Raw genomic sequence first — 13,359 nt, forward strand, 5'->3', positions numbered from 1 at the left:
TTCATGCGGCACAGAGAAAGAGATAGAGAGGGCAGCTGGCTATGTTACATAACTGTTGATCCCACCCTCCACATATTAGGGCCTATTGGGCTTGTTGCCTCCATAATTGACACCAAGTCTACTGAAGTCAACATACTAATGTCTCTTTCTATCTTTCAGTTTCTCTCACACACTGTCAAATTTTTACCTTGCACACACACACTTGTTTCCACTTTCCCTCCCAGGGCACTTGACGCGCCTTTTAGGCAGTATGCACCATCAAAGACATCAAAAACAAACTAGCGTTGAGTGATGGGTAGTGTGTTCAGGCGTGTATCTGCTGTCACATACATCATCCTTATCTAAACACAATTCATAATCTATAACTTTTTTTTCCAGAAAGCTACAGTCAACTGTGATGTTGTATCTGTTTTTTTTTTTTTCCCCCCATTGGAGGGAAACTGCTGTGACGTCAGCAGGCGGGTGGGATCTGCTCATTTTCAGCAGCCAACCAGCTGTAATGCAGCAGGAGCGGTAGCCTGGCATGTAACAGGCTCAGAATCCCCTCTTTGGGCTGCGACGCACTGTGTGACGTCAGAGATCTCAAGTCTGCTCCTGTGTGTGTGTGCAGACCTTGCTTTCAGCCCCCGCATGGCTTAAGCGGAGGGGGGAGGATGAGGTGGGCTGGAGGGAGACAGGCGGTGGGAGGTGGGCATTACGCTGTGATGTAATTTCATGGAACTTGTTGTGTGGTGATGCTGCATCCCACCGAGGCCCTGAACAGCACAGCCTCCTGCTGGGCGAGGAAGGGACTTAATGAACTTCACTGTTTACAGAGCACTGGTCGATTCTTCTTGCTGGAATCATGAATTAAGAGTTAAACACCCGTGTGCTCGCATCAGTTTTCTAGACTCAAAAAATCCTTGATTCTTGCAGGAAACGGAGATATGCACATCAAGCTGGTCTGTCATTCCGTGAGGATATAACCCAGAAGATTAGCTGCATGGATTGTTTCTTCTTACTTGAATGTTATGTGGTCTAATAAACTAAACTAAAAAAAAAAAAAACAGTGGAAATCCAGGCCCAATAAGTCTATAAAGAAACTTGAAGCCACTGCAGGCATCACAAATTAAATTAAATATTGTGCAATTATGGCGCATGGAAAGAAAACATGAAACATTTAAATAATGTGCAACAACACAGGCAAACGGTTTGTACCCAAGATGCCTGGAGCAGCCGCGTGTTCAAGTTGATTTTATTTTATATTACATAAGGACTGCACATCTTTTGATCATAAGTTCATATCACATAAAATTGAATATGACCACTATGGAAAACACAAGACTCCAGGCCTGTTGTAGAAAATGAAGATATAGCATCATCTGGTGGTGACACATGGAAAGCATTTTGAGGTAGGCAGAGGCTGGCCTGTGTTTACTGCATGGTGGATATAAAAATGTCCCTCGGGAACATTTCGCCTTTCAAGCAGTGAAGGTCTCAGTAGCAAAACACTGCTGCTTATAAAGATACTCTACTGGCAAAGTTAATAGAAGATAGTATCTTTTTTAATGAGGATATTACTGTGGCAGAATTATTTGCAAATGTGTGTGGAGGGTTTTGTAACTGCATCTCAATCCGTGTGTGCATAATCGGTTTTGTAAATGTGTAAAAGAATCTCTAAATGTGTACTGTATAAATGTGTAATTTGTGAATGTGTACAGAAATCTGCATATGTGTACTCAGAATCAGTGTGTGTGTAATGAGACTGGTAAACAGAGTCCCCATATCTTCAGTTTTGCAAGTGTTTAACAATTTGTGGCTGTGTAGACAAAATCTGTAAATATAAAATTAGATATTAATGGCTGAAAAGTCTCAGTATTTTGCTCCAAGAGCTGGAGATACAGACAAATCGCCAGTCACAACTCACTCACGCCTCTAAATTGTCTTTTTCCACGTGATTTCAGTCACAAATTTCAGCACTCATTCCGATTGTTTTGAACATTTACGAATCTGATTACGCACACATGGATTCTCCCCCACACACATTTGCAAATAATTCCGCTACAATAATATCCTGATACTTTTTCCTCTTTTTTCAGCCAAGAAGAGACATAAAAGCAAAATGAAAAAGCAGAGCAGACAGTGGAGTGGAATGATTAGAGCAGCTTTTAGTTGCAGCAGCACAGACTCATCTCCAAAGAAAGGGACACGGGTAGATGTTTTGAGCAAAATATCAAGCGACATCAGTCGGAGATCACAGAGGACACACAGGGGTACAAATCACCAGCGAGTACTGCGGGTGTACGCTCTTGGCTTGAGCAGTATTCCACCTGACACTTCTCAGCAAAACTGCAGTCAAGCCAAGAGGAAAAGCATGTGAGAAGACCTGTTGAGAAACGTTCCTACAGTGGTGCCATGCATTGATAAGAGCAAAGAGACACAGGATCACGGCGAATTCCCCATGAAATTGAGTTTAATAGATTGTTAAAAATAAGGCTATGATGCTGTTTTAGCAAACATTGACCAGGAGGAACCACAGTTATGGTGTCCGGGGTCCAGAGAGAGAAGCCTGGTACAGCTGATACATGAGACCGTTCTCTGGGGTATTACAGTTACAGTACACGTACAGTGAGCTTACAGAAACCCCACATTTACAAAATCAAACGCACGTTGACAAATGTGTCTTACTCTCAAGCATACACACACGCTTACACACTCTCACATACACACACACACCCAAATATACATGCAGACCACATCCACCCCACCCAAAACGGTGGCAATAAACAGGGATTTAGCTGATAACATAGCAGTGTTCTCTTAAAAAAAACATGCATAGCTTAGTACAATGAATGCGTTGTTCAAAAACCACCTAAATTATTGTCCGGACAGTTTGGAATTTATGGTTTGACAAAAATTTCCAACATGATTACTTAAATTTCTTCTCATTTAACCATTATTAACAATCATGTAAACTCACTGGACTATTTTTTTTTCTTTACAAGTAATAGCCTCCTATTATATTTTGTTCATGTAGAAAGTTACATTCTGAACCAAGACAGGCTCAATAACAAAGGAAATAAATACTGGAATGGCTACAACACGATATAAAGTTATTCTTCTGAAGTGGAAAAGAAATGGACTGAGGGCCAGTTCTGGCCCAACTTTTCAGATATAAAAACAAATCAAAACACCTGCCTATTATTGGTATCCTGCTATCATATTACAGACACCAAAATACTGATTACTTAATAAAAACACCTAACAGACAAGTACAAAAAACACACATTGCCCAAAAGGGAAAGAAAAAAATAAAATAAAATAAAACAAAATAAAAAAGGACAACAATAACAATAATAATTATAATTATAATTGCCTTCTGGGCCTCCGTTTTGTAACAACAAAACAAGGAATAATGAACCAATCAAGGTGATCCTCCCTAATGCATGTCCATTAAAAGGTGCCACACACACACAAAAAAAGGTTATTTTTATTAAAATTCCCTGTTAATCATGTTTTCAAAGATGATGCCCTAAGAAGGGTAGTTATCCTTCATATTACTACGGTTACAAGACTCAGAGAAACTCAGAGAAGATGACAACTGGTAAGATGCTCATGAAATGGCTCCAAAACGTTTTGCCTTTTTTTTCCTTTGGTTACTGGTGGGGTGACGCCTCACTACAAATCAAAAGTCTTGTTACAGAACATTCCCTCCATACAGTTAGCACATATTAGTGTTCATTACCACAGGTGGTCTTCAAAACCTCAAGCGACTAACAACTACGATTTAAAGTGCCGACGAGCTGTAGCATAAAGGAAGCCCCGAACTGGCGGCACAGGCAGATTTCCTCGGTGAACCGGACAGGACAGGGCTGAGCTTTAACACGGCGGAGCAGGCAGACAACTGGACGGAGATGCAGGACTGTCCCATGCAGGCTAATGCTAACCTACAGTGACCTGGCCTTCGTATGCACAGGTAACCCTAACGTACCCCAACATTGCTGAAAGATTAATGCTATCACGAAGGTAGGAAAAAACAGAAAGGTCAGTGGCAAACAGGGCTGGGTATCAATCAAATTTTAATACTACACCAACGTCAAAATAAATACTTTTTTCTGCATCTTCCTCTGTCGAGTGAAAGCATGTATGATTACACAACAGAGCAAATTATTTTCTGTACCATTTGTACATGCTAGCTGCTTTTCTATATATGCTCATACAGTGCAAGAATCAATTTTCTTCTTAAATCGTAGGCTACAAGAAAACTTCCAAGAATCAAACGGTTCGAGGCTTTCTAATACATATCGATACCAGCGCATATTATTTTGATACCCAGCCCATGTGGTAAAGGTCATAAAAATGCTCAACACAGGAGAAACAACAATGGATAAACACACACACACACACACACACACACACACACACACACACACACACACACACACACACACACTCAGACACACACTCAGACACACACTCAGACACACACTCCCGATGAGCACAGGTGCACAGACATGTGGTGTACATATGTAAAAGTCTCATGTGTAAAGTATAAAATGCATTTTCGGTTAGCCTTAAAACTTCCCGTTCCCTCTTTTCATACTAAGTGATGTAAACTAAAAATATGACTACAAAAACATTTCAAGTGATTTGCAATCATTTTCCCTTTCACACTCACGTGTCCTTCATATCATAACCCTTTTCCAACATTGGGGAAGCGAACTACGCCATTTCATCACCATAGCAAACTATGCCTTGGTCTCTGTTAACTTGGCCCTTTTCTTCATGTGCACAAGTGGTTCCAACACGCCACACAACAGGAGGGAACACTTCCTCGGACGGATTCTTTAACTTAACTCAAACCTCGCCAATCCAACTTCAAGTTCATAAAGAATACGCTGTACAAAACATGGACTAAAAATAATTGTGTGTTGTTTTGTTTTTTTACAAAGTAGTTACCTACTCAGGTATTAAGAACAATCAGTAATATCAAATCAAAAACCAAGGGGCGGAGCATGCGGGGGGTTGGTGGGTGACCCTGGCGTTGAGATGGCAGTCCGTGATTGGCTCATTCATGACAGGCTGCGACCTGCCAGACGATGAGGTGGCTGCGTTCGGCCTTGGTGGGCGCCGACTGCGGCCTGGGTGTCGGCTCTGACAAACCGTCCAGGTCGCTGCCCTCGTCGCCTGAGGAAGGAGGAAGGTGGGTCACACAAACAGCGGGACACAGGGAAGACACACAAAACATGCAGAATTTCCACACATGTACACACACACACACACACACACACACACACACACACACACACACACACACACACACACACACACTCACCGATTCTGAAGTCAATATAACCTTCGCCTCCGCTCATGACCAGGTAGGATTTTGGTTCGGACGTGGCTGTGTCCGAGCATTCGGACGCAGGGTCGTCAGAGCCGGAATCTGCACTGCCTGGAGGAGGCATCACCTGGCCTGGGAGAGAGAGTCAAAATGTTAAGCTGGCAAGCTACAACATCAAAGTACAGAAAAATCCATTTCAAAGTGTTTTTCTCTGACAGTTTCTCTGTTCTCTTCGGTTTCTCTGTTTTGTCTTTTTTGATAATGTCATCGGTAAATCCTGGGTATTTTGCTGCTGTTGCACACACTGCTGTCTAGAGTCGCATGGGGTAGCATTATGATTTAAAAAACAAAGTACCGCAATGGTATTTTAAAAAATACCATTTGATAAAAAGCACTATAGACTATTACAAACACTTTTTGTTGTTGCATTAAATGGGATTTTCACCTGTATAAATACTGCACTTCAAAAAACCAAGGCCTTGATATACTAAAGCCTTTAGTTATGTTATTGGTTTTGGTAAACTGTCTTCCAAATATTACAATTTTTAATACTGACTTTTCACACTTTTAAAACTGCATTACTTGCAGTTACTTATTTTGTATTTTTTGTACTTGTTTTTGTTATTGAACTATTTAAAATTGAAAAAACTGACTTTCTTGTGTTAACATACATAGTGTTTATTTTAATAAATGACATCCATTCAGGATGGTCATGCAATATTGTTTATGGACATCTTATCAGATTGAAGACCATCTCTGTTTAATCTGTTTTGAGTTTTAGTACATTTAAGTCACTGTAACAGACAGATTTTTGCAACATCTGTCAATTTTTCCACCACATTGCCTCTGTGCTTGTCTCTTACCTGGCACGGAAACAAAAAACTTGACAGCATCTCGGTGTCCATGGAAACACAACTGGGCATGGGCCATGGAGCAGTATGGCACGAAGCTGCCTGGCATGGTGTAGTCTGTACAGTCGTCGCTGTACACCCGGACTGCGCCGCCGGGCCGATTTGGCACTGTTCCCGTCGTTTTGTTGGCTGCAGGAACAGGGCATATGAAGTGGAAAAAAAAAAATTAAATATGGCACTGATACCACAGTGTGCGTATTGCCATGATTTAGCATAACACTTTTTGATGTGTTTTGCACTTGTTGTATTTGTACGTTTTGCAGTGCTACATTAAAGCAGGGCAAGCAGAAGCCTTTCATGTAAAAGGCCACTGATGCAATATGACTTGAAAACCCAGTTCAAGTCCTAACAACAAAATGCTGAGTAAACATCCAGCTGGCAAAATAAGATACAGGAAACACACTATGAGCACGCTAAAAAGAGACTGACAGACTGTGTGTGTGTGTGTGTGTGTGTGTGTGTGTATGTGCGTGAGAGAGTATGTGATTGGGGTACTAAAGAAAACAACCGAGGTTAGTGGTCATGATTTTATGATTTAAAAAAAAAATTCAACAATCGCTGAAAGCACAGGGTAAAGCCAGGGTCAAGCCTGTTTGAGAACAGCAGAACTGTCAGAAAATATCAGAACGTTACTGACTCACTGAAGTGCCCATACAGTGAACACACACACACACACACACACACACACACACCAAAAAAAAAAAAAAAAAAAAAAAAAAAAAAAAAACTGTGTGTGAAATGCTGATTGACCAGACAAACCAGAGATGTCCTGCGCACACAGCAAAAAGACAGCGCTACAGTTTTGGACAGAGATGGAAGTAACTAATTACATTTACTCAAATTACTGTAATTGAGTAGCTTTTTTGTGTAGTTGTTTTTTGAGTACATTTTTGCTTGACTTCACTTCACCACATTGTAAATAATATCCATTACAGAGAATAAATGATCGATGGCTGATTGTGGAACCTTTCACAGTGAGCGGTCAGTATTACTTTAAGACTGGATTAAAGCTCCTTTCTGAATACTTGTATTCAACACAATGTAATGTTTCAACACCACTGTCTTTGTCAGGCAATGTGTACACAGATATTCGAATCCTTTTTTCTTGTCTAAATATAGTCTGGATGTGCACATCTCTACTTCCTTTTTTAGATTTTATGGCATCCCACTCCAGTGGCTTGGGATTCAACACAATACACAGAGGACTGACCTCTGCTACAACTGGTTCACCTAATAACTGGTTTCTTATGATTTTATATCAAAACCATCAAATCACAGAGAGAAATTACAGGTTACGCAGTAAGTGAACTCTTTGACATATTTGCACACTGCAGTGTCGGGACTGTTTTGAAGTTAAGAAGCTTCTTTAAAATGCTTGCGGTGAGTTCAAAACTGTGCAGCGAGTAGGTGGCAAGTAGAAGTTAGAGTGAGAGAGATGCTGAGAGAGAAGAGGTGAGGCTTTCAGGCTTTGAAGGGTTGCAGTATGAGAGTGACTCACCCCTCAGGCCCCTCAGTGAGTGTCCCTGCTGAGGACCTGTGGCTTTGTGAAGTGGAAGGTGGAAGGTCAAAGGTCAAAGGATGAGTGGAGGAGAGGAAGGAGGGAGCATGAGAAGGGGAAAGAGTTTGATAAGAACTAGTCACTTGCTCCCACTACAGGCTAATCTCATCGCACTATGTTCGGATCAAACATTTACCGCTGCGAGGGTTTAACTTGAAACTGCACAGGGGATGGCAGACATGGTCACCCAAAGAGAAACACGAGCTCATTCACACTCACTTTCACTCTAACTCACACTGTGCATTAGAAATTCAAGAGTGACATGTCAAAGCGAGCCAAAAACCATTTGGAGAAAAAAGAAACTCTGAAAGGGTGTCACATACTGCTACATGATTGCACAAAATTAATAAAAGGCAATTATGGCAATTATGTTCAGGGATGACAAAAATGACATGATGATGGTGATGATATATATTTTTGGAATTAAACTCAAAAGTTCGTTATATACTTGATTGATAGGGTGGGTTTCCGTAAAGCGCTTTGAGATAACTTCTGTTATGATTTGACGCTATACAAATAAAACTGACTTGAACTGAATTTGATTATTTGTGTACTGCCATTCAGAGCATGCTGCTGTTGTTCCAGGTGTGGGTGGTGCAGTTTGGAGGAAAAGTGAGAAAGCAGTTTAATCTGTACAGATGCGATACCTTCAGACAGGGGGATGGAGATGATGACCCCGTTCCCCGTCCCCACCCACAGCCGACTGCAGGACACCATGAGAGCTGTGATCCTCACAAAGGAGAAGCCCAGTTTGCCCGTGCCTGCAACATAAAGAGCATCAATCTGTCTGCTGTTTCAGGCTACAATAAAGAAAAAAGCGCACAACTCCACATGCAATGACATTCAAATCCACCAGGTGGGATGAATTTACCAAACTGTATTATACAACAAAGTTACAGCAGACTATTGTGAACACAAAAGCTTGTAATAAAAATGTATTTTCTGATGAACTGGGTTTTTCAACTAGACATTCATTATTTTTATTGCAGTATGAGTGATTCTCCAAATGATTTCCTGACCAAACGCTGCAGTTCTTCAGTATCAATACATGCTCAATGTCAAGGCAATATAGGCTAATAAGTTATTTCCCTCTAGCACAGCTTACAGTTACATAACCAGGCTGCCATTTTGAAACTGAACACTGGAATGTTAATGGTGCCTTTAAATGCTTATCTATATCCTTTTTTGTCTGACTGGGTCGGTGTTATGCGATACTGCCGAGTCAAGCCAAAGGCAGACGTTCACCTCAGGTCAACAATAAAATTCAAGTCTGATCTATTCTATTTTTATTTAACATAAATATTGTATTGTTTACTTTTTTACATAAAGCTAATTTCTAACAAGCTATACAAGCTGCTATTTATCATCAAGGCACTTTGAGGTAAACTACCTGGTTATATCTCAAGCCTGTTATCCTTTCATACAAGCAACTGTAGCGCTAAATCTACTAATCTGATTCTTTTAAATGTTCTCAGGGTGCACTCCGAGCTCGGTAAAACTGCTTTCTCCTTTGTGCACCATGTTAGAACTGCTCCCCTCTTTGAATATTTTTAAAGGTCTTTTACAAACGGCTGTGAAGGAAACATTCTGTTGTTTTACATAACTTCCTTGATTTGAAGTGGACTGGGTTTGGATATCGCTGGTATGGCCTGCATGCCTCCCTTATGTTGCTTTTATGTATTGTATCTGTTTTATTATGTGAATTTTTTTTTTTTTTTATGTAAATGTGAAATAATTGTGCTGCCGTCTTGAACAGGACTTCTTGGAGGAAGAGAACCTTCCTGGCTTAATAAAGGATAAATAAATAAAAATAAAATTCAGAATTACACTGTTATGCTTACAAATACTGACAAGGTGTACACTACATTTATTATCAAGGTTATGATTGGACCTAACACAGATACTGATCTGCTGTCACCTTTATTCGGGAACTGTCTCTCTCTTTACTGAAGTCAAAAAACCCACTGCACATGATTGTCAGGAGTGGTTAGTCAAAGGAGACATTAAATAAGGATAAGAGGTTGGTTGGTAACTCGTTAGTTAGCAGGCTTACCCAGCATCTTGCTGACGTAGGGCTCGATGTCCACATCCTGCAGGTGCTGGTAGGTGTGGGCGTGAAACAGCCGCAGCGTCGAGTCCAGGCGGATGGACACCCAGATGCCGTCTCCCACCCAGGCCAGCTGCCGCACCTGACTCTCCTTGCGCGGATGGGCGTCAAATGACTTCTGCTCAGGCACGACACAGACAGGGCCCGTGATGTTAGAATATTGTGGAAATGTTACACGTACGGGATTCAAAAGTCATAATAAAGTGTAAATTTTAGTTCAGTCACACAGGTTTGGCTATTCTGGAGCTTGCAAATGCGAGCAGGGCTAAAAAAAAGGCTAAAAAGTGTCCCTTGTCTCCTCCTATAAATACAATCTATCTGAACCAAAGCGTGGTTAATACTAGTTGTGGAACAGTCGTACAAAAATGTCCCATGAAGGGACAAGGTTCATTGACCAGAGAGACGGCTGTACCTCTATCCTCATGGCCTTCGGCTGGATCACGTAGATCTTGTTCCTGTAGCCGCACCACACCTTGTCATGCACCACCGTCATGCAGCGGATAGAGTGGTGGGGCCGGCCCAAGTCTAACAAGTGGTAGTTGGTCAGATCCCACTGACCGTCTACAAAGGAAAAGGTGCAGAGACAGTCCTCATGACTCAGAACAGCCAACAGAGGTTCTGGCACAAAACAGTGACTAGAATAGCAAAACAATAACAATGATGATCACTTCCTTTTTTTATTTATTTATTTCTGAAAAATTACTGACTGTCTACATAAAGCTATTTTAAACACCGTAGTATCATCATAGGTAGTTATGTCATATTTATTGTCATATCTTGGTATTGTTTCTGTAGGAGAGCATGGTTGCAACAACATGTGTATCTTATGCCACTGGTGTTTCTAAAAAGTGTTTCTAAAAATTGAGACCCAAATTCCCATGCTACCTCTTAAAAGGAAAATGTTCTTTAGTGATTTACAAATGTCCAATGTCAGATGGAAGTGTGTAAAAGAAACTATGTAAAAAACATATAAATGCATCCATAAGATACGGCTAAAAGCAAATGTGTGAAACAGTTTGAAAACTGCTCCTCTGGACTTCTCTCAGGAGAGATTAGCCATGGATTTACCGATGCCTCTGTGGAATATTGCTAATGTCCCATCTGCCAACGCCACCAGGACTCTCCCCTTCACATGCCTGTGAGAGGGAAAGGTGCCGGGACATCGTTTCAAACATGACATACAAACACTTTTCTTGAAAAGCAAAAAAACAACAGATGACTGTCTTTGAGTAATTACACAATAGACTTTTTACTCACACTATATTGAGAATGGAGTCTTTCAGCTTGATGGCATGGAGACACTTCCTCCATCGAGCAACAGACGAGTGGACATACAGACTTCAGACAGAAAGAGAGAGAGAGACAGGAGTGAGACTGAGAGGCAGCAAAAAAGAAAGAGATGAAGAGAGATATGACAGAAAGGCAGGTGTGGAGATGTCATTTTCACTTTGTAGCAAAGACAGCACCCTCTAGTGGCAGCTGTCCTTCTCACCATCCATTCTGGGCCCCCAGCCACATGGTGGGCAGAGCGCTGCTCATCCTCAGGACCTCCCCTTCAGACGGATCTCTGTCCTCAGGCAAGGAAACCTCGCCGTCCTGGTCGGAGCTCCTGGATCAAACCAGACACAGGTCATTCTGACATCACAACCAGGTGACATGTATCTGCAAAATAACTATTACTGTGGAACAGGTATGTCGTCTGATTGTCCAAGATGCAATGCAACTGTTTCATTAATTCATGATAACCCGCAGCTATCAGATTCACCTGTCCAAAAACCAATATGTCTAAGTTTGTTTTTTTTGTTTTTTTCTATTTTACTGATACAGAGGCAGTTGGCTATGGCAGGGATTCTCAAACTTTTTCATGTTCTGGAGCATCCCAGGTTGATTTTCATTAAGCTGCAGACCAGCCCTACATGAGACTGTAGTTGAATCCCTTTTATTTATCTGAAAATTGTAAGTAAGGACCGCAGATAGAGTGACAAATCTCTGCTGCAAAGAAACAAGTGAAAATTAAGGTGCAAAAGAGCAACAAAATAAAGTTCCCTGAAACGGAGACAATTAATCAGGAATATAAAATTGTGATCAAAATCTCTAGCAAAATAATTATGATTATCATTTCTACCATAACTGTGAAGTCCTAATCTTAAGGCTAATCCTGTGTACTTTAAAGCTTCTCGAGACCATTTACCATTATAACCTGCACCCTGATAGTCTTTTCACAATTCTCAGATCAGAAAAGCAGCCTGATTTCTGAAAACCAGGCACCTCAGCCCTCACCTCTGTGGGTCAGCAGCAGAGGAGTCGGTGGGTCCCACCCCAAGCGGGTCGGTGAACACGTGCTCTGTGTAGATCCCCGGCTGGGTCTGATCCACTCCCTGGCCCTCCTCTCCTTCGCCCACCCCAGCATTAGCTTCTGTTGCCTCTGTTGCCTCCTCTGCTGTGGGGACGCCGTCTTCTGCCGGGCTGCTCTGTCTGGACAGCTCGGATGCAGGCACTGCAGGTTAGGGGGTCAGAGGTCAGGAAAACAAGGTATAATGGCTAAGTAAAGCTCTGGAAGTGTGCTCTGGTATTTTATAGCCAAGTCTTTACTTTTTTTTCCAGTAAGAAGAGCAATGCATAATCTGTGTGCTGCTAATCAGTGGCACTTGCATGATCTCCTGTAGGTCACAGAGTTCATTCTTGTATTCATGTGCTCACCAAGGAGCAATGTGTGACAAGGAATGGGGAATTTCATACAAAGTTAACACAGCAATAAATGACGAGATGCTAATATTCAGATTTTTTAGATACCTCTCTGTAGAAACTATTGAAGGACAAATATAGACAATGTATACATACATCAAGGTATATGTTCTACCTGAGCCAGAGATGCTGCCGTGCTCCGCCGGCTGGTCGGTGGTTCCTGAATTGGCCGTCTGAGGAATGGCGGTCGTCCCTTCTGCAGCCATGGCACCATCGCTGCCCGTGGAGCCCACACTGGCCACACTGCCCGCCAGCGACACCCCGTCACCCTGGCTGGCCTCCATGTCCTGGGGAACCTCCTCACCTGCCGGGAAGTCGGTCTCTAACACACCTGAGCAAATAGCGCAAACAACCTCACAGTCAGAATAAACCAGTGTGCAGGTAGTATCAAGCCTGAATCAAAAGTGAAGACATGCCGTGCAGGAAACCCTTATTCACCGACAAATAAAGAAGAAGAACACACCATCACCCATGCTCCCTCCTCCACACACACACATCATACCTGGCACACTGGCAATGCAGAGCACATGAGTGTTGCAGGCATAGAAGCTGTCCAGCAGGTCAGAGGGCTGGCTGGCATCCAGCACCATCACCTTGGTGGAGGAGTGGGTGCTGGTGCACACCCACACCCTGGAGGAGATCTCGTCCTGGTGGATCAGCTCCCTCTCCTTCTCTTGCTCCCCTTTCTCCTGATCCTGAAGGTCAGAGAGGACAAAAT

General features: G+C 42.2%; 1 protein-coding gene across 9 annotated transcripts in view; it reads right to left on the reverse strand.

The window, feature by feature from the left end:
- Positions 1-2,434: 2,434 nt before the first annotated feature.
- Positions 2,435-13,359, reverse strand: part of spag9a (sperm associated antigen 9a) — a 35,091-nt gene continuing 24,166 nt past the window's right edge. For 5 of the 9 annotated variants that reach the window (XM_030057188.1, XM_030057190.1, XM_030057189.1 and 2 more), the window contains 13 exons: positions 13,144-13,336; positions 12,757-12,972; positions 12,177-12,393; positions 11,389-11,505; positions 11,154-11,234; positions 10,965-11,032; positions 10,309-10,457; positions 9,843-10,014; positions 8,437-8,550; positions 7,730-7,771; positions 6,184-6,360; positions 5,315-5,452; positions 2,435-5,166 (listed from right to left, as the gene is read on the reverse strand). In XM_030057188.1, the coding sequence (XP_029913048.1) occupies positions 5,048-5,166; positions 5,315-5,452; positions 6,184-6,360; positions 7,730-7,771; positions 8,437-8,550; positions 9,843-10,014; positions 10,309-10,457; positions 10,965-11,032; positions 11,154-11,234; positions 11,389-11,505; positions 12,177-12,393; positions 12,757-12,972; positions 13,144-13,336 (1,803 nt within the window). In that variant the 3' untranslated portion in view covers positions 2,435-5,047. The remainder of the gene's footprint in view (positions 5,167-5,314; positions 5,453-6,183; positions 6,361-7,729; positions 7,772-8,436; positions 8,551-9,842; positions 10,015-10,308; positions 10,458-10,964; positions 11,033-11,153; positions 11,235-11,388; positions 11,506-12,176; positions 12,394-12,756; positions 12,973-13,143; positions 13,337-13,359) is intronic. The other 4 variants (XM_030057193.1, XM_030057195.1, XM_030057194.1 and 1 more) reach the window with 2 other exon arrangements.

The sequence above is a fragment of the Myripristis murdjan genome, chromosome 8, assembly GCF_902150065.1.
Source record: "Myripristis murdjan chromosome 8, fMyrMur1.1, whole genome shotgun sequence".
Taxonomy (NCBI): Eukaryota; Metazoa; Chordata; class Actinopteri; order Holocentriformes; family Holocentridae; genus Myripristis; species Myripristis murdjan.